Source organism: Zootoca vivipara, chromosome 12 (assembly GCF_965207765.1).
Source record: "Zootoca vivipara chromosome 12, rZooViv2.hap1.1, whole genome shotgun sequence".
NCBI classification, from domain to species: Eukaryota; Metazoa; Chordata; class Lepidosauria; order Squamata; family Lacertidae; genus Zootoca; species Zootoca vivipara.
The window spans coordinates 37,307,523-37,332,472 of record NC_142595.1 but is presented as its reverse complement, the minus strand read 5'-3'; the positions used below and the strand labels follow the sequence as shown (position 1 = coordinate 37,332,472).

At 45.7% G+C, this 24,950-nt stretch overlaps 1 protein-coding gene across 2 annotated transcripts; it reads left to right on the top strand.

The window, feature by feature from the left end:
- Positions 1–1,574: 1,574 nt before the first annotated feature.
- LOC118095366 (sulfotransferase 2B1) lies at positions 1,575–21,669 on the top strand. 2 transcript variants are annotated; one of them, XM_035136572.3, is made up of 7 exons: positions 1,575–1,959; positions 11,129–11,375; positions 13,035–13,243; positions 13,329–13,455; positions 13,606–13,700; positions 15,944–16,124; positions 21,158–21,669. In XM_035136572.3, exons 2-7 carry the CDS (start codon positions 11,240–11,242, stop codon positions 21,271–21,273), a joined length of 864 nt encoding a protein of 287 aa, XP_034992463.1. In that variant the 5' UTR covers positions 1,575–1,959; positions 11,129–11,239; the 3' UTR covers positions 21,274–21,669. The 2 variants fall into 2 exon arrangements, with proteins under 2 accessions (XP_034992463.1, XP_088512281.1); XM_088656155.1 differs by lacking the exons at positions 1,575–1,959; positions 11,129–11,375 and adding an exon at positions 11,852–12,007.
- Positions 21,670–24,950: the final 3,281 nt, after the last annotated feature.

The following is a 24,950-nucleotide window of genomic DNA, read 5'->3' as shown; positions in this document are numbered from 1 at the left end:
AAGCTATACGCCGGCTCCCTCAGCCAATAAAGCGAGATGAGCGCCGCAACCCCAGAGTCGGTCACGACTGGACCTAATGGTCAGGGGTCCCTTTACCTTTACCTTAGATCGCCATAGTTTCTCTTACACACCTCTGACAATAAACATTTATCATTTGATATCCTGTTCTTGCAATTAGTTAAATTCTGTGTGGCATATATGTTGGCCTCTGGGATGAAGCGAAGGACTTGATGCGTTTGGATCCATATATGAGATAGTCCTCTTAAGTTTTTTTTTAAAACAACAAATCTTTTACAAGTGTGGTATTTCCATATGAGCCAAAAATTATGTTGAAACCAATTGTTTCCCATTGTTTCAATTGTCAACAATTGTCCTGGTTATAAAAAATGGGAATGATATAAGAAAGGAATAAGCAAGGAGATGGGTTTGTGTGCATGCAATTTTTTATACCACCTTGTCCAGATTTTTTCAATTGCCAATAGGCAGGGGTTATCTAATTTTTCATTTGCCTTTGGATTATGCATCAGAAATGCGATACTTTCCCATTTTATGGCCCCAGTCTGGCGAGTGTTCAATTTTTTATCCATATCCAAGCTTTATTGCCTTGAGCAATGGCAATTAGATTCTTAATGTGTGCTACATCATGGCAATATGTAATATTTGGGACACTCGGAGCCCCTTAAGATGTATCACTCTATAACATGGAAAGCCGGATTCTGGCTTTCTCCCCACCTCAATGGATAAATGTGATCATTAACTTTTCCTAGGTTTTTCTTCTGATATCATGGCTGGAATGACTTCAAAATTTTGTAATCGTTTTGGGAGAATTATGATTCTTGTTGCGGCATTCTCCCCCCCCCCCCCGGAGCCATATAAGTTTCAATTTGTCCCAGTTTATCAGTGTTTGTTTTACAGTTTTGATAAGGGGTTAATACTTTATTGTGATAAGCCAATTCCAGATTTTTGGGGGGGGAATTAATTTTCCTAAATATTTTAAAGATGTTGAATGAACTTTTAAGCCTATAGTTTGATGGATCTTATTCTGTATAGCTGGTGAGTGTGAGACATTTATACATACCATTTCTAATTTTTGATAACTGATTTGCAGTCCAGCAAATGGACCAAAAATGTAAGGTATTGATTCCTCTGGGTTGGTGATCATAATGGCAGTGCGAGCTCTTCAGTTCACGGTTATATACCCTTGATGTCACTTTTTTTTTTAAAAAAAAAAGGATATGGCACTGAACCCATTTGCAATCAGGATTTATTACAGTTTATTTCCTGCTGCGAAAAGAAGAAACCGATATTGCAACACATTGCAATCAAGTGTGGCTCCAGATTAATCCCAGTGGAAGCGACCAGGAGCCAAAATCTATTCCCCTCTCTAATATATTTATTCAAAGAAAGGAAGAGAATTTGGCACAGGCCCAGCATAATTAGGAGCTCTACACAATTAATCCCGGAAGAAAGAACTGAGCCTCTTCTTATTTCACAAACGGGAGGTTCGCTTCTCTGCCTTACAAATAAATAAATAAAAATGACTCCTATTCAGTCTCCCCACGGCTGGATTCTGGAGTGTGGAAAGAACAGCTAGATCTCCCGTGTGCAGTCTCTGGCGTGGGTAGTTTTCTGATCTCTCAATAAGATGCTAAGATGCCCAGCCCTGCATCAGACTCACATTTTGCAACACCCTTTGGGGTGAGTCAACAGGCCACAACCCCTTAGGGACAACCCTGGAACTGTGACAACCCTGGGGATGAGATGCAGGAACAGTTGTGCGCAGTCCAGGTGAGAGGAGAGAAGAGGTGACACAGAAGCGCGTGCAACCATGAGGGAGGGCAGGTTTGCCAGTGCATGAGGAGGAGAATAAAAGCCAAAGGAGAGGCCCTGCTGCTTAACCCTGCGGCTCCTGGGAAGAAGCAGAGAAACGAAGAAGCAGAGAAAGGAGAGATTGGGAAGGTGCGTAACCTTAAGGAAGCGGGAGAAGGTTGGGGAGCGGATGTGCAGAAATTTAGGCAGAAATTAGGATATGCACGAGAGAGGGAAGGGCAGGTGTAAGCAAGCAGCAGACACCTGCCCCGGGGTCGCCCTTTGTGATATGCCTGCCTTGTCTTGCTCCTGTTCATCTCTTGCTGGTTAGTATAGATACAGTATAGGTAAGAAGTTTGCAAGGTAATATGTGAGTTTGTATGTTTGCAGGCTGGAGGAGTGTCAAGCAGGAGGGGAAAGGAAGCGAGATGGGGGGGAGGCATGAAAGGGGGAAGAAGACAAGAATGTGTGAAGGAACTATGAGAGACAATGGGGTTCAGTGGTTAGAGTGTTGGCTCTGCCCTGACGAGCTGGGCTGTTGAGTAGTCTCTCACCCCAGAATTTTCCTTAAAAGGAGCTTCCTCCATTCCTATCTGTGGCCTTCCAGATGGGGCAGGATTGCAGCTCCCACCCTTCCTGCCCATTGGCAACATTGGCTGCGGGGTTGGAAGTCCATCAACACCTGGAGGGCCACCTCTGGCTTAGTGCACACCTGCTGGGTTGATGAAGAGGGATGTCAATAAGGACAACGGAACAATTAGTTAAGGAAATTGACACACTTGTCCTCTCAACTGTAAACAAATGAGGCGTCCCTTCCTCGCCCAGCGACCCCTACAGTTTAACTGGGACCCTGTCATCACATTGGGTGGAGCTTTCACCTACTTTCTTCCAAAACATTGCCGGTGCTATTTATTTGGTATGCTGCCTTGGGCACCTCAGTGTCACGTCTGTGCAATGGGCGCCTGGTCTGCTTTGAGCAAGGGGTGTTTGTGCACCACTGGGTTCAGACTCCGGACTATTGAAAAGGGCCAACCGTTACCTGTGTAACTGTCCAGCCCCTGGGGCTAGGAGAAGAAGCTAACAAATCTAGGCATCTTGCAGTCTCCTTGAGTTTAATTATCTTTTTTTCCTCAAGCAAGTTTGAGAGCTGTGCTCTGGAGCCGGCAAAGACAAAAATAGAGCTGGCGTGTTTATTTTGACTACTGTAGGTTAGCTCCTAATTTCTCCAGGGAGCAACGTTCAGGGAGACCAAGTTACCTGGTTGCTTTAGATGTGCAGTGTTTTATAATTGGAGAAGTAGATGGCTTTGTGCGAAAAATTCTCCCTTCCCCTCTCTACCCTGCAGACCTAGAACTTTCTGCAAATCCCCAAATCTGTAGCAAAAGAAAACTGCTCCTCGCCCAAAGGTGCAGATGGATTAGTTGCCATTAAATCACCGCCGTCGCCGCCACCACTATTTGGAAAGGAATCTAGAGAAGAATACTTTTGAATTAAAATTAAGGGCACATGTCCCCCTTATATCCATCAAAGGCAAAAGAATACACATTACCTGCCCTTAGAGGAGCTCTGTGTTTCTATGTGAATTACTGGCCTGGGTGTGGAAGAAGGCAAGATCAGAACAGTGACTCATACAGAGACACAATAGCAACCTCCCTCTCTGGGCAAGTGGCTTTTGTTGGGAGTCAATGAATGATCCAATCGCATCTGGTGCAACAACCCAACAATATTACTCCAACTAGAGACAGATTGGAAGAAGGCATGGCTGGAGTAGGGAACGGTGTCAACTGTGTTGTTTGTTGGTCATTAGCTAGTGAGCTACTACTGTGGTGTAACGCTCAGTGTGTCAGACTAGGATTGGGACCACTCTAGTTCCAATCCCTGTTCAAGCATGAAACTCACTAGGTCACCTCCAAGGCTTCCTGTGGGGACAAAAAGATTTCGAAGTGTGGAAACAGGGCATGGCTAATGCTTTGTGCCCAGCCTGCAAACTGCTCAAGGCTCGTCACATACAGGTAGATGGACCTAGACTGGTCATATCCACACCATGTACCGGTATTTAAAGGCCTCTTGTACCACATGGGAGAACTGTTTATCAAACATGCTGAAAGTTGTAGGTCAGCACTTACAACTACAGTTCTAATGGTTCTTTTGGAGGAAGCCATGACTATTAAAGTGGTATAAATGGGTTTTAAATGTATGGATGTGGTGGATGTAGCCTCTTAAACTCCCCCCCCCGCGACCTTCTGTATGGGGTTAGACAAATGTAGCAAATACATTTATTTAATTTCCACAAGTTTTGTTTTACTTTAAATAATGAAATGCCCTTTGTCTGTTATGTATTATTCATTTTGAAATAATAATAAAGAAATACTGGTAAATATAACATGTTTATGCAGACGAATGTTACCCTGAGGTAAGAGCCAACCAATAACTTGGTTGTTGCATCTCTCAGCCTAACCTGCCCCGTAAAGTTGTTCTGAAGGTACACTAGAGGCAGAGAGAGAGAGAGAGAGAGCACTTTGGATGCTAGCCTAAGCTCCGTGGAGGAAGAGTGGGATTGAGATATACTGTAATAGACAATATCAGTCTTTTACACAAAATTTGACATTTATTCAACTCACTTTCAATATAATAATTTCTTACATTTTGACTTCCCATCTTTACGCCCCTAATGTTCCTGTTCTATTCCTTTATCTGCTGCCATAACTTCAGCAGATAAACTGCCATTTATTTCCTAATGTATTGTAACTTAGATTACAATCGTTTCTTTATTCTCCTTCCCTTGCCTATTATTCAAATCCCGCTCGTGATTTCAATTGAAGCAGGGGGTGGCGCCCAAGGGGAATGCGCTCCTCAAGGAAGTTCTCCTCTTTTTGATCTTTTATTGTTCCTGTCAACTTCGCCATTTCTGCATAGTCCATTCACTTTAAAATCCATTCTTCTTTTGTTGGGACTTCTTATTCTATCCACACCTGCACATACAGGATTCTGTTTTTTTAAAAAATAATTTTTATTAGTTTTCAAGAAATAACACCAAAAAACAAAACAACAAATAATACAACAAACAATAAGAGAAGAAAAGAAAAAGACAAGATATAACACATAAACAAGAAAAACCTCATTTTTCATTCACATTATCTATTGGGACCCCCTCGGGCTCCCATCCACTGCGGTTCTTTAACAAATTAAACTTTAGCAATTTCTAATACATTTTCCTAACATCTTCTAAACTTATTTTATTCTTCTACTTAACATACTTCTTCCTTCCATAGCTTCTTTCTAACCTAATTCTATTCTTAATATGTAACTTTAGCATATTTTTTCAAATATAATTTAAAGTCTTTCCAGTCTTCTTCAGTCGCTTCTTCTCCCTGGTTGCGGATTCTTCTGGCTACGGTAACAGCATACATAAAGGACCGTCTCTTTTAGAACCTCTGCTCCTATGAATTATTGTTCTTAGCTACTGTAAAAATGCAACAGAAATCTCTCTCTCTCTCTCTCTCTCTCTCTCTCTCTCTCTCTCTCTCCATAGCTGCCAAGTTATCCCTTTTTTAAAGGGATTTTCCCTTATGCTGAATAGGCTTCCTCGCGAGAAAAGGGAAAACTTGGCAGCTATGCTCTCTCTCTCTCTCTCTCTCTCTCTCTCTCTCTCTCTCACACACACACACACACACAGCAGAGGTGCATTGGAAGCAACCAAGCCTGGCTGGCCTGATGCAACAAAGAGAAGAGCTCCTGCACCTTTAGGGATTGCGTACAAGAGGGGCTTGCATCATTTCAAGCCACACCCGAAGCCCCCTTCTCTTGCACAACTATTAACGGTGCCGGAGCCTTGTTCTCTTCTGAATTATGGCAAAGCCAAATCAGTAAATCACACAGCAAGACCTGTGGGCAGGTGTTTGGGACTCATGGATGCATTAACTTCAATTGTCACAAGTACGCGTGAGTCATTTTCGTTTGGCACACGGTGTGCCTCAGAACCCAGTTCTACTACAAACACTGAGGAGCCTTTCACTCCTGGGGTGTTGCTTATTATGTCAAGTGTGGGAGGAGGCCTCTGGTCAGGTCCAACTGGCATTGCTTGTTTCTCTGAGCCCTGTGGTATTATTAACTCCCGGTGTTGCCAATATGCCCATACACCTATGACGCCTGAGAGGGGTGGGGAGCTGCTCTTGACTTGAGGAGAACTTGCAGTGGAAAGGGAGCTGGGCAATGCGGTCGCAAATGTCTTTAGAAGACACAGTAAAACTTAACCATGAAGGAGATATCTTCCTATACACATAAAAACATAAGGCTGTCATCATGCAGTCTCCATTGGAGGATTTGTAGTGCCGTGTTACAATCCTGAATTGTCATAAAGTCAGGAAAGGGGACAGAAGTGAAAGAGGAGGCAGCATTAAACAACAGCAGATGTTCGAATAAAGCAGGGATGGAGAGACACAAAGGAGCATTGAAGGAGTTGTGAGGAAACAGGGAGAATGGGGGCCTGCCTGGGTGAGGTGTAATGGGAAGAAGTTGAGGGTAGGCAGGATTAGTGAGCACCACAAGGAGGGGCAGCCATGTGTGTGTGTGTGTGTGTGTGTGTGTGTGTGTGTGTGTGTGATCTTGTGATCACATCCACACCAAGGGTGATACTGTATTCAACTGGGTTTTACTCAGAGTAGACCTATTGAAAACAATGGCCCTAACTTAGGCTGCATAAATACTGCAGTATACCTTTAAATAATAATAATAATAATTTATTATTTATACCCCGCCCATCTGGCTGGGTTTCCCCAGCTACTCTGGGCGGCTTCCAACAGAAGAATAAAATAATCGATTAAAGATTAAAAGCCTCCCTAAACAGGGCTGCCTTCAGATGTCTTCTAAAAATCTGGTAGCTGTTTTTCTCTTTGACATTTGAAGCTCATTCTTTCCCTCAAAGAATTCTGAGCACTGTTGTCGACCCCTCACAAATCCCATCAATCCTTAACAAACTTACTGCGTCCATAATTATTTGAGGGTAGGGGGAATGGGATTTGAATGTGCTTTAAAGCTGTAGTATCTATGCAGCCATAGTCATGCTTATTAATTTCAGTGGTTCTGCACTGTGTAAAACCATATGGTAGCTGTCAAGTTCTCCCTTTTTTAAAGGGAAATTCCCTTATGTTGAATAGGCTTCCTCGCAAGAAAAGGGAAAAAAACTTGACAGCTATGTGTAAAAACGTAGACTTCATTCACACCCAGGGCCGCTTAAGCATATCCGGTGCTGTGGTGCAAAGCTCCCTCCAGCGCCCCGCCCCGTTTTTTTAGGGAGGACGGCGCTGCCGGCGGGGCTGGAGGAGGCGGGCACATAACTGTCAAGTTTTCCCTTTTCTCGTGAGGAAGCCTGTTCAGCATAAGGGAATTTCCCTTAAAAAAGGGAGAACTTGACAGCTATGGGCGGGCAGCGGCTGGAGGGCAGCTCCTCCGGTGGGGAAGAGGCGGAGGTTGGATGTGGTGCCTCCCGGCTCAGCTGGTCGCCCCGCACCACTAGGCTCTATAGGTAAGATGACGCCCCTGTCCGCACTATACATTTAAAGCAGGATCACTCCTGACTGCTCAGGGCGCTGAGTGTTGTTACGAGACCTTCATTCCCCTCACAGAGCTCAAGTTCCCACAATTCCCTGGGAAGGGGGATTGATCATTAAACTACCCTGAGAGCTGTAGCCCAGTGAGGGGAATAGGAGTCTCCTAACAACACTCAGCACTCTTAACAAACTAGAGTTCCCTCTTCCCCACCTCAATCTCTGAGCGGTGTGAGATTCCTGGGGTGCCAGGAATTCTTTGGAATGAGGCACAGCAGAGACTGTGGTGTCTTTAGGAAATGTGGTTTATTTACACATATATTCAACCTGAGCCTATGATGGAGGGGTTCACAGCTTTAACCCCCCCAAGAGGGCTCTGCATCTCCCATAGCCACAGCTTTGGATTCAAATATCTCTCTCCCTCTTTCTTTTCCCAGCTTGCTGCTTTGCTTCTAGTTCACCTCGCTGCACTCTGCCCTTTTGTCTTTCTAACTAACCATGAGTTGAAGAAGCCCCCCCCCATTTGCTATCCCCCCATTTGCTATCTCGCACAGAGCCCCTTCCTTTGTTCCCTGAATGGCTCATCACCCAGGCTACCACCTGAACAGGAAGCTAGCCTGGCTTTTCCAAGAGTTTCCAAGGTGGCCCAGATATTTGGCCTAAACCTTTCCCCAAACTCATAACAGTATGTTAATCCTAATAGATATGGGTGGAGCAGAGGGTTTAAGGCAGATGTGGGAAGCTGATTGGCAGATTGCTATCAATGAAGAGATGTGGACCTCAGTGGAGGAAATTTCCATTTAAATTGGTCTCTGTCTCTGCAAGAGAGATAACAAAAGAGTGCAAGACTGGCACCTCACGCTTATAAGGTTAACCTCAGACACGCCTATTTAGTTATACATACTGTATAGCTAACCAATATGGTAGTTCCTAGTACTGTACACATCAAACTGTTGGAGAGGTTGCCAAATGTGGGAAAGTGGCTCATTTCTGGGGGGAAGAATTTTTCCAAATAAAAGCAATTACTGCACAAAATGTCTCTAAATGTCCAGAGTTGGCGCTCCTCAGTCTTTACACGGGAGGTAATATTAACTTAACAGCTCAAACCTCTAATAAGTTCTCTACTGCTAGCAGCCATGCTCATGATAAAGAGATGCTTAGAGGGCGTCTCTGACAAATTGGTACAACAAAGTATAGCCAATAGTTGTTGTTTAGTCGTTTAGTCGTGTCCGACTCTTCGTGACCTCATGGACCAGAGCACGCCAGGCACTCCTGTCTTCCACTGCCTCCCTCAGTTTGGCCAGACTCATGTTGGTACGGTAGCTTCGAGAACACTGTCCAACCATCTCGTCCTCTGTCATCCCCTTCTCCTAGTGCCCTCAATCTTTCCCAAGATCAGGGTCTTTTCCAGGGAGTCATCTCTTCTCATGAGGTGGCCAAAGTATTGGAGCCTCAGCTTCAGGATCTGTCCTTCCAGTGAGCACTCAGGGCTGATTTCCTTCAGAATGAATAGGTTTGATCTTCTTGCAGTCCACGGGACTCTCAAGAGCAGGCACCCACAAACTGCGGCCCTCCAGATGTTTTGGCCTACAAGTCCCATGATCCCTAGCTAACAGGACTAGTGGTCAGGGAAGATGGGAATTGTAGTCCAAAACATATGGAGGGCCAAAGTTTGGGGATGCCTGCTCAAGAGTCTCCTCCAGCACCATAATTCAAAACCATCAATTCTTCGGCGATCAGCTTTCTTTATGGTCCAGCTCTCACTTCCATACATAAAAAAAAATACTCTTTGGTATCGGATTGGCACAGGTTTTTTTGTTATGTACAGGGCTAAAAAAAATGAAAATAAATGACTCCACTTACGTTATAAAACTTTTTGGTTAACATAAATGGTTTACTGCCATCTTTAAAAATAGTAGTGTGTTATAAGAACCTATTACGTTATTTGGTCGTTATTGTGCATGTGTTATTTAAGCACGAGCTTCTGTGTTAGGCTGGTATATTTAATCACTTATTGGTATGATGTTGCTGCATGTTGAAATGATTTAATAACAAAATAGAAAATAAATTTACGAATTAAAAACAAAGCAAGCTACAGTTCCCAGGATTCTTTGAAGGGAGCCGTTGACTGTTTAAAGTGGTATAATACTGCTTTAAATGTGCAGATAGGGCCATACGTTTAGAGCACATGGCTTGGCCCAAGGAATCCTAGAACCTGAAGTTTACCCCTCACAGAGCTACATTTTCCAGGACTCCTAACAAATGACAGCTCCCAGGATCCTTCAGGTGAATTCATACGCAGCGAATGTGCTTTAAATGGTGTGGAGGTGACTTTTCTGTCACAATCCTAGAAAGCAAGAGGGTGGGGTGTCACCTCATGAAACGTCTTCACACAATGCATAATTATCTTGTAGAATTCACTAAGAAGGCTTTTTTTTTTAAAGAGAGAATTAGGATGCTTCCAGACTGTCACCTCATTCTGAGTACAATCACATCCTGGCAAGTTCAGGATGCGAAATTAGAATTGATTGGGTGGTCTTGCGATGATGCAGACCCGCTTCCCCAAAATAATCAGTCTTTTTGCAATCTTTAATGAAAGGGATGGGGTGGGGAATGCAGCGCAATGTCCTCTAATTCTCCCCATGAACAAATGTGGCTCATGAAACAGGTTGCCCGGAAGCGACCTGAGGCAAAATCATGGAGGTCGCTCAGCAACTGTTGGCCACAGTGGAATGATCTCCATGTTCAGAGGCCATGTCCTTTGCAGCACCAGATGCTGCTGACAAACAAGGAGAGCGATCCGTTGCCTTTCTGATTCTTGCCTGTGTGCTTCTCAGAAGCAGCCACTGGAGCAGAATGCCAGATGGGACTTTTGATACGAAGCAACAGGCTCCTCCGCTGCTCTTGCAAACCTCCAAGGCACTTCAATTGATCGTAGGGGAGCTGAAATCTAAGTGCACTATAATTTATTGTCTCTCTCTCCCCCCCCCCGGCTCCTCCTCTATGCCAGAAGGAGGGAATAACTTATGCCAGGGCATTGTGGGATCTGGGGGTGTTTGCAGATGACCTGTTTTATTGAGCATTCATCCTGATTTGTCTGCCGGGAGATTAGATGGTGTTGGCTGTTTAAGGAGCATTTCTTTTTACTGTGCTTTCTTTGTTGAGGTGGTTCAATATCAGTTGCATCAAATTAAGTCCTGCTTCACACCTTCCTCTGCATTCCCTGTCACTTACCTTATTGCAAAAGTCTGGTCTTTTGGGGAAGCAGATTTGTTGTGCAAGAGCTCCCAACCAGTTTTAACGGTGCAACTGGAGCTTGCCAGTAAGCGATTGAATTCCACCTGGAAATAACATGAATCTGGAAGCACCCTGGGCTCTAAACTCTAAGGGCCTGCCCACACTGTGGTTTAATGTGGGTTGTGAACCCCTTGTGACCCCTTTAAAACAGGAGTTCCTCTCATCCATTTGGCATTCTTCCCCCAGCTACTGGTGTCTCACATTTTCTCCCCTCCCCACTAAATCTGGGGGTTCCCTATGCTTTGAAAATCTGAGCTACATCAGTTGCATAGGGAATCTCCAGATTTGGGGAGGATAAAGTGTGGCAGAGCCATAATTGGAGAACACCAGTCACAGCGAGGGTGAATTAAAGGAGGCACAAACTGAGTTGTGGATAGGCCCTAATTCTTTTTCACCAGGTCCAATTTACTGCTCCACGCTATTGTATTCTCTCACTACCACACCTGATATTTCATAAATCTTTCCCTCTCTTTTAGAAGCTCCATCGCCACCTCCCAGCCACATAATTTCTTCACTTGGGCATCATCCTTTTCCAGCCAACTTCTGCCTCCAGTCAACGCCCTTCCTGTTATCTGCGGAGTCCCAGGATGTTCAAGGAATATTTCCAGTACAAGGGGATCAGTTTTCCTCAAATTATCTACTCGGGACAGGTGCTGCAGATGGTGGAAAACAACTTCCAAGTTCGGGACGACGATATTTTCAATGTCACCTACCAAAAATCAGGTACAGGGGAAATGTCCTGATTGTCTTTGAAATTCTCCCAACAGGTCGTGCTCAGTTTCCCTAGTAAGAGCCGGGCACCAAGGGATCTTTATTAATGATGCAGAAACTCAGACAAGCCGGTTGTAAAGTAATGACACACTTTTATTCTAATCTCACCCAACAAGCTTGGCATGTGGTTAGTTCAGCTACGCTTTGTACACACAAAAAAGGGATCAAGTGAGAGCTGAGATTAAACTTCTTAACAAGTTATTCTTTCTGAGATCATTCTTCCACATATCCCTAATAAAAAAAGGCCGCTTTGCAGAGGTGAATATTTTCCACCACCTATATTGGCACAATGCCTCACCCAGTGCACACACAATGGCTCACGTGTGAGGTGCAGGGTATTGTGAAGGGTGTATTCCGTTTACTTATCTGTCCAGACCTGCAAATCCAAAACAACCTCACCCAGCCCTTAGCTTCTCTTGTTCCGAGCCCTTCTGGAAGTCACAGAAGGGAAGATGAACTACCTGCCCCCTCTTCAAGGTCAAGTGGGTTCAGATAGCTAAGTTCATTATTTCTGGGGTCAAGGGATAGACAGCCGCAGGCTGTGTTTTAATATGGAACAAGAAGACTCCTCTACAGCAGTGTGGGTAAATGTTATTAAGCACAGCTTCTTCTTCTTTCATAATGTTTAGATTGAATTTTACATATGTACTGCAAACTTGGAGGCAGAGCCAGTGTGGTGTAGTGGTTAAGAGCAGTGGATTCGTAATCTGGGGAACCGGGTTCACGTCCCCTCTCCTCCACATGTAGCTGCTGGGTGACTGTGGGCTAGTCACACTTCTCTCTGAAGTCTCTCAGCCCCACTCCCCTCACAGAGTGTTTGTTGTGGGGGAGGAAGGGAAAGGAGAATGTTAGCCGCTTTGAGACTCCTTCGGGTAGTGATAAAGCAGGATATCAAATCCAAACTCCTCCTCCTCTTCCTCCTCTTCCTCCTCCTCTTCCTCCTCCTCTTCCTCCTCCTCCTCCTCTTCCCGGGCAACATGTCTTATTCAGCATTCATCCTGACTTGTTTGCAGGGACATTAGATGACATTAGCGATAAGCATTCACTCTGATTCGTTGTGGAGAGGCTAGATGACTTTGGGCAGTGGCGCCAACTTGAATGAAATTTGGGGGAGGGGTGCCACTCTGCCCCCCCCCCAGAAGGTCGACAGGATGGAGGGATAGAGGCTGAAGCCAAATGAGCAGATCCCAGGCTGAGTCCCCTCCCCCACCCCCAGGCCCAGCAGAGGCTGCACTGCCTTGCTCCCTCACCTGGCGATTCTGAGGCTGTGGCAGCTGGGCTCTGGGCCAGATGCTGAACTATGGAGCTCACTGGTGGAAGACAGCAGTCCTAGCCTGCACACTGCTCCCTCCTCTCACTGCCCCAGGGGCGCCATCTAGGGAAGGCCTGGGGGAGCAAGCCCTTCAATGTTTTCAAGGCCCCCCAAATTCTGTGGCAATCCTCAAAAGCACATACCAGGGCGAAGCATCCCTTTGACGATCGCCTTCCAGGAAAGCATTGTATTGGTAGGGCACAGCCCAGGAGGGAACCGTTGCCTGTGGGCAGGCTGGAGCTAGGCACTTGCGTACTAACCTGTGCTTCTTTTGGGATGTTTCCGGGGCTCCTTCTTAGGGACTGTGTGGATGCTGGAGATTTTAAGCCTCATCCGTAGCAATGGTGACCCCAGCTGGTGCCGGACAGTCCCCAACTGGGACCGGGGCCCTTGGTATGAGACCGTGATAGGATACAGAATAGCTCTGACCAACAAGTCACCTCGCATTATCAGCTCCCACCTGCCGGCACAGCTCTTCGCAAAGTCCTTCTTCAAATCCAAAGCCAAGGTAAGACAGAAGAAGACCTTACTGAGACACACTCCCAGAGATTTTCATAGCCCCCCAATGATATCCCCACCTTTTCTGCCAACAGGTCATCTACACAGTCAGGAATCCCAAAGATGTATTGGTATCCCTCTACCATTTTGCCTCCATGTTTCGTCCCTATAAAGACCCCGGCACCTTGGACCAATTTCTGGAGGGCTTCCTAAAGGGAGACGGTGAGCGAACTGAGGGGGTGGGAGGCGGGGGCAATGTTCTCCCCCCCTTTAGTTTAGAGGGTCATGCCTTCTCCTAGCCCCTTACCATCCACCCTTGGTATTCCTCATGCCCCACACGGTTCCTGCCTAACACCTATTGTGTGGTTCCAGTGCCTTTCGGATCCTGGTTTGACCACGTTAAAGGCTGGCTGAACTTGAAGGACAAGGACAACTTCTTCTTCATCACATACGAGGAGCTGCAAGAGGTTGTTATTATGTTATTTTGCTAGTAAAATACAGCTTTGCGTTTTTGCAAGCACGGATACATCCTGCCGAGGCACCAGGAGCAGAATGTATCCAGGCTTGTTAAGATAGCTTGAACCTGAAGGTCGCGAAAAGTGTGAGAATTCCCACACTCTCTCTCTCTCTCTCCATGCTGTGGCAGGCCGGATTGTGTGTGTATGTGGATTTCTTGGCTTCAGATCTGACCGGCACATCTTTTCCCCCTGTCCCCAGCCCCTCCACGTTCAAATGTGTGGGCCGCAATGCATTTAAAGCACAAGGCAGATCCTGGGAACTGCAGACTTTCCTTCTCAGAGCTACAATTCCCAGCACCCTTAACAAAATGCAGTCCCTGGGATTCTTTGGAGGAAGGTTTGTGCCTTAAATATGCGGTGTGGATGTGGTTCCTGCCTTTCTGTGCTCTGCAGGGCCAGCCCTACCATGAGGTGGAGCGAAGCAACTGCCTTGGGCAGCAGCAGCAATAGTCCATTCCTTCCCCTGAGTCCCCAAACCTAGCCTGCTCTGTATTCCCTAAGGTAGCCTGCTGTCCTTAGATACACATTGAGGGATGTTGTCCCATTGCCAGCACTGAACTGTGGCTTCATACAAACTATACATTTCAAGCACATTCAAAGTACGTTCTCTCCCTCAAAGAATTCTGAGCACTGCAGCTGACCCCTCACAGAGTTACAGTTGCCAGCAACCCTTAACAAACTACAGCACCCAGAATTCTTTGAGGGGCAAAAGGTGTTTCAAAGGTGCTTAAAAGGTACAGCCGCTCGACACATTTACACCATACATTTAGAGTACATTCATTGCACATTCATTGTGCATTACTTCCCCCAAAAGAATCCTGGGAATTGAAGTTTGTTAAACCACTCTGGAAAGTGTACCTCTGTAACGGGGAAACTGCCGTTTCTAGGATTATTTGGGGGAAAGTCATGTGCTTTAAATGTCTGTCAGCTGTGCTTTAAATGCATTGTGTGGATCTACCTTAAGATTCAGCTGGTAGTCTGGTCAGATTCTGTACAGGTAATTAGAGTGGGCATGAGGGATGCTAGTTAGATCACTGGAGAAATTATGAGGTAGAGGATAACCGTCTATGTTTCCAGCAAGGGACATAAAAACGTCCAGGTTAAAGACCTTTCCAGCAATCTGGGTGCCTTTGACTGTGCATTTAAAACAAAACAAAAAAAGACAAACTTTCTACCTGTTTAATTATTTTGATCCAGCCCTGTCGATAAATGAGTGAGTTGAGAGCATAGGGGGAGACCCAGATCTTCTCTATCTCTACCAGGGCTTCTCGAACTTCTCAGTTCATTGACCTCTTGATGGTCTCCCAAATTCTTAGGAATGCAAATTCCTTAAAGTGTAAAGACATGCTCTGGTGTTCCTAGCTACCTGGTGAGCCCGTTCCACTTTTAAGCTGAGGGCTCTTCTTGTCACCCTTAGCTTCCTTCCTTTATACTCCTGTCATTTTGCCTGCCACCTTGCCGCCCCAGACTTAGCAAACCGCCTTCCTCTCTTCGTCTCCTCCATCCTTCCAAGGCAACATTTGGCACCCCTTTTTATCCAGCTGCAAGTGCCCTTCTCTTAATGATGCTCTTTGCCCTTATCCCTGCCTCAGTCAGAATATTGCTCTCGTTATCTTCAATTCTTTGTCTGTTTTCTGTCCGACTTTCTGCTTGGTCCTTTTCCGTTCCACGCATTCATGCTCTCTTCCAGTCTCTCGCCTTCCTGCCAGGCTCCTGTCCTACTTTCACTCCTGCACTTTAGAGTAGGACAACTCTTCCCTTCACCCAGAGTCTCTCTGCTGCTACACCTTTTGGTCCTGCCTCCCTTCCTGTACACAGGTTCCTCAGCTGTTTCCCCTTTCTCAGTGGCTGAGGCCCACACCTGAGGTGCCTCTCCTCTCCCTTTGTCCTCTGCCAGGCTGGGCAGCGCTGCATCTTCACCCCTGCAAATGTCACTTCCAATCTGACCAGTTCACCTTCTGGTTTGACAACTGCCAACACTTCAGCGCACCAGAGATGCAGCCCCCCCCGGCCTGTTCCTCACAGTAATTTTGGCCCCCCCTTCCTCAAACTGCGATTGCCGAATTTGTTGCTTTGGAATTGCCACAACAGCTCAGTTAGCTTTGAAACTCTTTCCATGTGTGGTGTCAATGTGCTTAAGTGTGTTTATCTCAGGTGTGCAGATGCTTACAATTCCCGCCGTCATTCTCTAGGACCTGCGGGGAAGCGTAGTCCGTATTTGCCAGTTCCTGGGCAAGGACTTAGACGACGCAGCCATAGACTCAGTGGTGGCGAATGCCTCCTTCGAGGCCATGAAAAGCAACAAGATGTCGAATTTCTCCCTCTCGCCCCGTTTCCTCATGAACCAGAAGAAAAGTGCTTTCCTCCGCAAAGGTGACAGTAGGATGGGTTGGGAGAGATCTCTCTGCAGTGTGTGCCTCAATTAGGGGTGGCAGCCATTGGGAATAGTCTGGTGGCAAATTTATTATGCCGTAAGTTTCCATGGACTTCATAAGATGCATGGAGCGTGATCCTTCTATTCCAGGTGCATATAGAATCATAGAATCACAGAGTTGGAAGAGACCACAAGGGCCATCCAGTCCAACCCCCTGCCAAGCAGGAAACACCATAATAATGCATGTGGGTGTAAAGCTCAGGGGAATGTTAAAGCTGAGGTCCAATGGCAATTAAATGCAAAAGGTGCAGTCTGGCAATTAAATCAGAGCTCCTTAAATGTATGGAATCACCGGTGGTCTTATGAAGTGGACTTTCAAACACAAAGGCTTGTGCTATAACAAATGAGCTAGGTTTCAAAGTGCCACAAGGTGCTTAATTTTTTATTTTTATTTTTTGCTACGACAGACCACCCCCTAGGTATGTGTACTAGCCTCAGCTCCGAAGCAGTACCAGAGAGATCCTCCCCCCAGCACTATACTTGTTGGTTCTGTGTTAGGCTCCTAGAGGGTTATCCTCTGTCTTCCCAATTCCTACAGTTCCCTCCTGGGATCTCCAGCTCACCCCAGTTAATTTGTGTGTGCATGTGCCCTCATACACCTCCCCCCCTTATGCTTATGTGTGCCTTGATAAAACACTGCAACAAAACGATCTTGATGTGATCTTATTTATGGCGAGGGCTGGGCAAACCTATCAATTTCGGTTCCCCCCAGTTCTTCATTTTCCCAGTCTTCATTTCAGTTCCCCGCATTTCAACCTGCAATGAAAAACAAAAAATTCTTGAAGATTCATCAAAATTTCAGTGCAAACTTCTCAGAGTATAAACATGGCTATTTTGCAATTTGTATACAATTTTGTCTAATATGCACATGTTTTTTGCAAAGCAGTTTCTCCCAAAATAATGTGTTTTTGCATGTTACTTTCATGACTATATGGGGCTAGCTTTGAAGGTGACCCGGAAACTACAACTAATCCAGAATGCGGCAGCTAGACTGGTGACTGGGAGTGGCCGCCGAGACCACATAACACCGGTCTTGAAAGATCTACATTGGCTCCCAGTACGTTTCCGAGCACAGTTCAAAGTGTTGGTGCTGACCTTTAAAGCCCTTAATGGCCTCGGTCCAGTATACCTGAAGGAGCGTCTCCACCTCCATCGTTCTGCCCGGACATTAAGGTCCAGTACCGAGGGCCTTCTGACGGTTCCCTCGTTGCAAGAAGCCAAGTTGCGGGGAACCAGGCAGAGGGCCTTCTCAGTGGTGGTGTCTACCCTGTGGAATGCCCTCCCATCAGATGTCAAAGAGAAATACAGCTACCAGATTTTTAGAGGACATCTGAAAGCAGCCCTGTTTAGGGAGGCTTTTAATGTTTAATTATTTCATTTCATTTTTCTGTTGTAAGCCGCCCAGAGTGGCTGGGGAAACCCAGCCAGATGGGCGGGGTGTAAATAATAAATTATTATTATTATTATTATTATTATTATTATTATTATTATTATTATTATTATTTCTATCAGTGCTTTACCCCAATATATGCATTATTGTACATTAGTTGGCTTGCAAACTGCACCGAAAAAGTTGTAGAAGTGCAAACTGGAGAAGAGCGAATTTCTGACGATGGCTGTGTTTTGTTTCTTGCATTGTTTTGGAAAGAGATAATTAGGTAGGTTCATCTTTAAACGTGAACTGAATCAAATTTCTCCCCCATCTCTACTTATGACTTCATCAAGTTTTATGTAACTGATCTTTTACTGCACATATAACCCCATGCACTGGTGAAACAGTGCACCAAAAGGATATTGATCCAACGATGTGTTCTGTCCCACCAAGATTGCCTTTTTTGCAGTGTTTTCTCAAGACACATGCCTGGATCCACAATGCACAGAGTGAAGGCAGAATATGCCACGAAGGAACTAAAATCTATGGCAACCACCACAGGCCACAACACTACACAAAATTTGGGGCAGGGAACAAATTCCTAATGCATTGGTTTGACTTGGAAAGTGGAAAAAAGGGTAATTTACAATCTAGGAAATGAGAATTTTGGAAGCATCCTTATTTCTTCCTCAGTAACTTGCAGGTGTCAGGTATGATGTAAATCAGCTCTGCTCAAAAACATTTTTAATTAAGGTGAGGTGGTTGCAAAAGCTCACTTTCCAGTGTTGGCCTGATCTCCAGTTGCTGGGTGTCTGTGAATGCAGGATGCTCAGTGAGTTTATTCAGGATGGGAGGAGGAAGATGCTGCTCCCCTGTATTGTTACGCAATTCCCCAATCTCTCAGCGGTGAGAGGTTTCAAGGGTGCAGCACCTTCGGCTTCCTTTGGAATGAGGTCACGGGAAGCTTACTGGCATTTTGTAATATTTGTGCTTGTTTGCAAATGCAGAGGTTGAACGTAGGTGCAGGCACAACATTAGACACCCCAACAGACCCCTGAGAAGTTCACTGGCACCCACATCTAGCAGAACGGGCAGTGCCTTCCGGGCTCCAAAAATGCTAGCTCCGTGTCTTTCTTTAGCCTCCCAGCAACTCTTCCAGTCTATTTTTGTCTCCTGGCTGCATGCACCCAGCTGGGAGTGGAGAGAGACAGCAGCATCCCATTCAGATCTTTGCCGCCCATTAAAAAGGGCAGCCTTTAAGAGACATCAGCCTACAATTTCCCTAACAGCGGGGGAAGCTGGCAGACCCAAACTTGCCCAACTGGTTTGATCTACTCCTTTTTACAATCATAGAATCATGGGATTGGAGGGGATCCTGACAGGTCACCCAGCTCAGCCTCCAATCCCATCATTACACCTGGCTTGGACTCCTTGCCAATTGCCAGCAGCCCCTCCCCAATGGCCCTATGGCCTGGCCATTTCCTGCCGTCACCTAATTTAGAGCCTTCCCATATACCAATCTGAAAATGTTCCTGCTGTCCTTGCACCCCCAGGGTCAGAGTCAGGATGCTTCTGAATACCAGTTGCTTTGAAGCCCTGCTGGTGGGCTTCCCAGAGTCATGTGGCTGGTCCCTGTGAGAGCAGGAAGCTGGGCCAAATGGGCCATTGGCCTGATCCAGCAGGGTTCTTGTGTGTAGCCATCATAGGAATCTGGCTGGGTTGTCGTCTCTCCCCGTTATGGTTCATTATAGTATTAGAAGTTTTGATGCGAAATATCAGAGCAGATGAGAACATTAGAGGAATAAAGGTAGGAAGTAAGGAATTTAAATTGAAAGCATTTGCAGATGATTTAGTGATCACTGTAGATGACCCAACAATCTCACTTGAACAGGTTATTTATAAGAGACAGGGGTTTGGACAAGTTGCTGGTTTCAAACTTAATAAAAAATAAAATGAAATTATTAGGTCCCGAAACAGGATAAAGAAAAAATTCAACAAGAAATAGGGATAAATATTCACAACAAAGTGAAATACTTAGGGATATGGCTAACACCAAGGAATATATATATATATATATATATATATATATATATATATATAATTATGAAAAAGTTTGGAAAGAAATAAAAAGGAAATTAGAAATCTGGAACAGAATGAACTTGTCATTATTAGGGAGAATTTCAGTAATCAAGATGAATGTCTTGAAAAAAATGTTGTTTTTATTCCAATCAATTCCAGTGATAAGTAATATGGCATTTTTAAAGATTGGCAAAAGGATATTTCAAAATTTAAATGGCAGGGCAAGAAGCCGAGAATAAAATATAAACTATTAACAGATGCTAAAGAAAGAGGAGGCTTCTCACTGCCGGACATGAAATGATACTACCGGTATGAAACTTTATGTATTTGTTGGATCCGAGAAGGGATCAAATAAAAAAATACAGATCTATTGGATTTGGAAGGGCGTGATAATAGATTTGGCTGACACCCCTACCTATGGTATGAAAAAGCTAGAATACATCAAAGTTTCCGAAATCATATAATTAGGAAAGCGATATTTAAAGTTGGGGAAAGTATAAAGATTTATTGCAGGCATGTCCAACAGGTAGATCGTGATCTACCAGTAGATCACTGGATGTCTGTGATAAATCACTGGTAGATCCCCCCAAGAAGCTAAAAAACTTTGTCTCCCCTAAAAAAAACTCAACACCTTTGTTCTGTACCCCTAAAATGACCTGAACCACCAAAACCAGGGCTTTCCTTCCTAAAAAAAAAGCTCAATGTCGCTTTCCTCCTTCCTAAAGAAGCTCAACAACTTTTACGTGAACCCAAAAAAACAGGGCTTTCCTGCCTAAAAACACCTCAACAACTTTGACCTGAACCCCCCAAAAGGGGGTAGATCACTGCCAGTTTTTAACTCTGTGAGTAGATCGCAGTCTCTTGGAAGTTGGCCACCCCTGATTTATTGGAACAAAAAACACAATGGTGGCCTAAGAATCTGACCAATGGTCCCTCCAGTCCAGCACTGGACCCAACCAGTGAGATGGTCTTAGGGAGCTCATAAAGGCCATGCGGTATAATGGTTAGAAGGCCTGGAATAAAACCTGACAGACCAGGGTTCACATCCCAACAGGGTCATGAAGCTCACTGTATGACCTTGGGTCAGTAATAGTCTTGCAGCCTAACCCTACCTTATAGAGTTGTTGAAAGGATGAAATGGAGGAGGGGAGAACCATGTACATCCCAGTGAGCTCATTGAAAGAAAGGGGGTGCTTGATGGAGAAAGCCGTCCTTAGCTGTGTTGCCTCTAATTTCAGTAACCACAGTTCCTTGCTTTGTTAACACAACAAAGCAAGGCTATTCTCACGTTCTTATACTACCTCTGAATGCACCTCTATTTTTAGCTGATACTGATAAGAATCACTGATAGGAAGACACACTTGCCCTGACTCTGCCTGTTCCTCATCAGACAACGGGCAACATCATAGCCCCTGGCATAGCCACACAGTGGTCATCACGTGTGTGTAGAAATACCGGTATTTCCTCCACCATGTCTGTCCTGAGCATAACTGGCAATTACTTTCTGTTACTGGTTTCCAGGGATATCCGGTGACTGGAAGAACCATTTGACCACCACACAGAGTGAATGTTTTGACCGGGTCTACCAGGAACGCCTACGAGACTTAAACGTCACGTTTCCATGGGACAAAGAATGAATCTGGCTTTCTCCGCTGACTCTACCCAACACCGGACTGATTTAATAACTCAATGGGATACCAACGGTGTCTCAGCACAACACGCTGTAGATTAGTGGGGACATCTGGGGTGGGCCAGAACTCCTGGAACCGGGGGAGGAGAATGGGGTGTAGTAAGAACTGGAGTCAGGGCTCCAGGAAGGGATTAGATTCCAGAGGTCACCCAACTATGGCTCTTAAGCCCTGAGCAATCAGGGCACATGACCATGAAGGCGCATGATGCAGCAACCTTGCTGAAGCTAAGCAGGTCTGGGTGTGGTCAGCAGAAGACCACCTGAATAGCCCTTTGTACGATGTCTTGAGTTCCATGATGGGAGAAAGGATGTATTGTAATAAAATAAACCAGTATCCAATGGTTTCAAAGTCCAGTGGTTTAAAGAAGGCGACATGCATTAACAAGAGCTCTCCTGACAGCCTTTTTCTACAGGGGGCTTCAGTGCCGGCCTGTTGCAGCGAAACAGGCTACAGCCAAGGCCCAAGAGTCTGCTGGTGGCACCTTAAAGGTTAGCAGATATTTTGTGGCATGAGCTTTTGTGGACTTCTTCTTCTTCTTCTTCTTCTTCTTCTTCTTCTTCTTCTTCTTCTTCTTCTTCGGCGATCACTTGTAGCCGAGTAAGATTGTCTTCCATAAACACGATTTAACAATAGGTCCGTATGTGATTGTGGAGACCAATTCTGGATCCACATGTCCTTCCACAGTGGGGACATTGGTTTTCAGGCGGGAGTTGATCATGGTGTGGATTTGCCAAGCGTGCCTTCCTCTTAGCACATTTCTCCCTTGCGTCCTGAGATCGAGTTTCTTCAAACCCCTGACACCTTTGGTAAAGGCTGTTCTCCGATTGGAGCGCTCGCAGGCCAGTGTTCCCCAGTTGTCAGTGTTTATAACTACATTTTTTAAGATTTGCCTTGAGACAGTCTTTAAACCTCTTTTGTTGACCACCAGCATTACACTTTCCATTTTTAAGTTCGGAATAGAGTACGTAGTTGCTTTGGAAGACGATCATCAGGCATCCGCACAACATGACCAGTGGACTACGGGCAAACACAGCATATACACACACGTGTGGCTGCACTGCAAACAGTGTGGAAATAAAAAAAATTCCTTCAGTAGCACCTTAAAGGAATTTTTTTTATTTTACTTCGATCCAGACCAACACGGCTACCTACCTGTAACCAGTGTGGAAATGTGCAGGTAGTGGTGATTTCTCTGTCAGGGACTGCTCCCAGCTGGTTACGGGGAGCCGATTGCCCAGCGCCACAAATCAAGTGTGCCAGTCATTTGCTTGGCACACCAGGCCCCAGCCGGAAGGTTTGCCTTGTCATGAAAAGCCAGAGGAAGCAGGCAACAACAAAGCTTTGTCAAAGCAGGTGCTTCTCCTGGCTTTGCCCCAACAGGAAACCACAAGGGAGGCGGGACAGGAAGTAGGAAGATGCAAGGCTTGCCTGCAAGTATTTAAAGGCTTGTAAGAGGCGGCTGAGGAGGATTCCTGCGGGAGGCTTCTGGTGTGCTTAAAGTGGAGCACAGAGAGAGGAGGAGGGACTGGAAAAGCCAAGGATCCTAATAACCTGGAATTCCCTCCCCTCCAAAATCAAGAATTTGGGGAAGATTTCCACCAGGGGGCAGTAGAATATCTACCATCTATCTCAACACCCAGTGCAAGGCCCATTCACACTTAATTCTGCCTGCTTTCCTCCCCCCACCCCCGGTAACTCAAGTAATTGCGTTTACATGGTTACAACTTTTGCACATAGTAATTATTTCTGATGCCCCAGTTTCTCTGCTCACCGGCTTTTGTGTTGGGAATGGCTATCCCCAAGGGAGCTGTATTTGATAAGGTCACTCTCTAGCCATCTATTTCTGTCTCCAAAGCACTGAAATCTTAAAGGTGTCCGTGCTGCGTCTTTGCAGTGTTGGCTTCCAGTGGTAATTAAAAGACGGAAGTGCCGCTGGGAGAGTGGAAAACTCTACAAGGGGGGGGGGGGCACATATGAAACAACCACGGCACCATTTTTCATCTTTGTCCTCTTATCCGGCCTCCTCTTTACGTTGCGTGTAAATTGTTCCACAATTGAGCCCTGGAAACCTAAGAAGCTGTTTTCTTGTATGGAAGAGGCTAATTAGCAATTGAGAACCCTTGTTTCTTGTGGGGCATTTGGTCAGTCTCACAGACAAAGCTGCTTTCTACTGAGTCAGGCTTTTGACCCATCTAGCCCAATAATCTCTAATGCAATAGGCAATGGACCTCCAAAGTTGTGTGGCCTTCCCATACTGAAGGATGAATCAGTCAATTCTGGTTACTCTGTTTCTGCCGCCGCCGCCCCCCCCCCCCAATTCTTAAACCCAGTTCTCCATATTTCCACCTCAGTTTAGTGTTCATGAAGAGCCATGAATTCATCGACATTTTAGTGTGAATGCAAACTGAATCGAATTTCTCCCCGTCCCTCTCCCACTTCTGCAACCCAATACCCTTTTAAGTCAGGATTTGGGAAATTGAACCTTCCTATTTGCAAAGCTAGCACCCTGCCTTTGCGCTTTTATCCTATCCATCCTTAGAATCTGCTTCAAATTCCTCCCAGATAAACTTGCTTTTGCGTAGAAATACAGAGTTGGAAAGAACCATGAGGGTTGTCTAGTCCAACCCCCTGAAATGCAAGAATCTTTTGTCCAACGTGGGGGTCGACCCCACAACCCTGAGATTCAGAGTCACATGCTCTACCGACTGAGCTATCCCAGCTATGCATGTGTAGGTAAAGGTAAAGGTAAAGGGACCCCTGACCATTAGGTCCAGTCGTGACCGACTCTGGGGTTGTGCGCTCATCTCGCATTATTGGCCGAGGGAGCCGGCGTATAGCTTCCAGGTCATGTGGCCAGCATGACAAAGCCACTTCTGGCGAACCAGAGCAGCACACAGAAACACCGTTTACCTTCCCGCTGTAGCGGTTCCTATTTATCTACTTGCATTTTGACGTGCTTTCAAACTACTAGGTTGGCAGGAGCTGGGACCGAGCAACGGGAGCTCAACCCGTCACAGGGATTCGAACTGCTGACCTTCTGATCAGCAAGCCCTAGGCTCAGTGGTTTAACCCACAGCGCCACCTGGGCCTCTCATCTTACAGGATCCCCAGCTGTGCAGGCAGTTCATGAGCTACACTCGTGTAGCTGACATCTGAATGGTGGAGGGCGAGGGGGTCCAGGAACAGTGGGGACAATCCCCACAAGTGTCTTTAGCCCATGCAAAAGTTAACATCTGCTCAGCTCAACAGATGCAACCACTTCTAACTTGGGGAAGGAAAAGGGCTGTCATCTACAGTCAAAGTACAACCCTGTTACTGACGACTGCCTTGAGAGCAGCCTTCTATCAAGCAAGGCTATGCAAGGTGGGGCTGATGGGAGTTGTAGTCCAAAACATCTGGGGAGCACCAGGTTGGCAAAGCTTCACCCGTAAACAAAGAGGAATTGCATGCAGGTATCGTAAGTGAGCAGGTAGTGGAGGGGTGGGCTTTGTGCATGTCTCTATGGGTGTCCAAAGGAATTTTGGAGGGTGGGAAGTAAGACGTTGAAAGGGGATAGCAAGCTGATTTTACACACACACACACACACACACACACACACACACACACACACACTGAGAATAGTG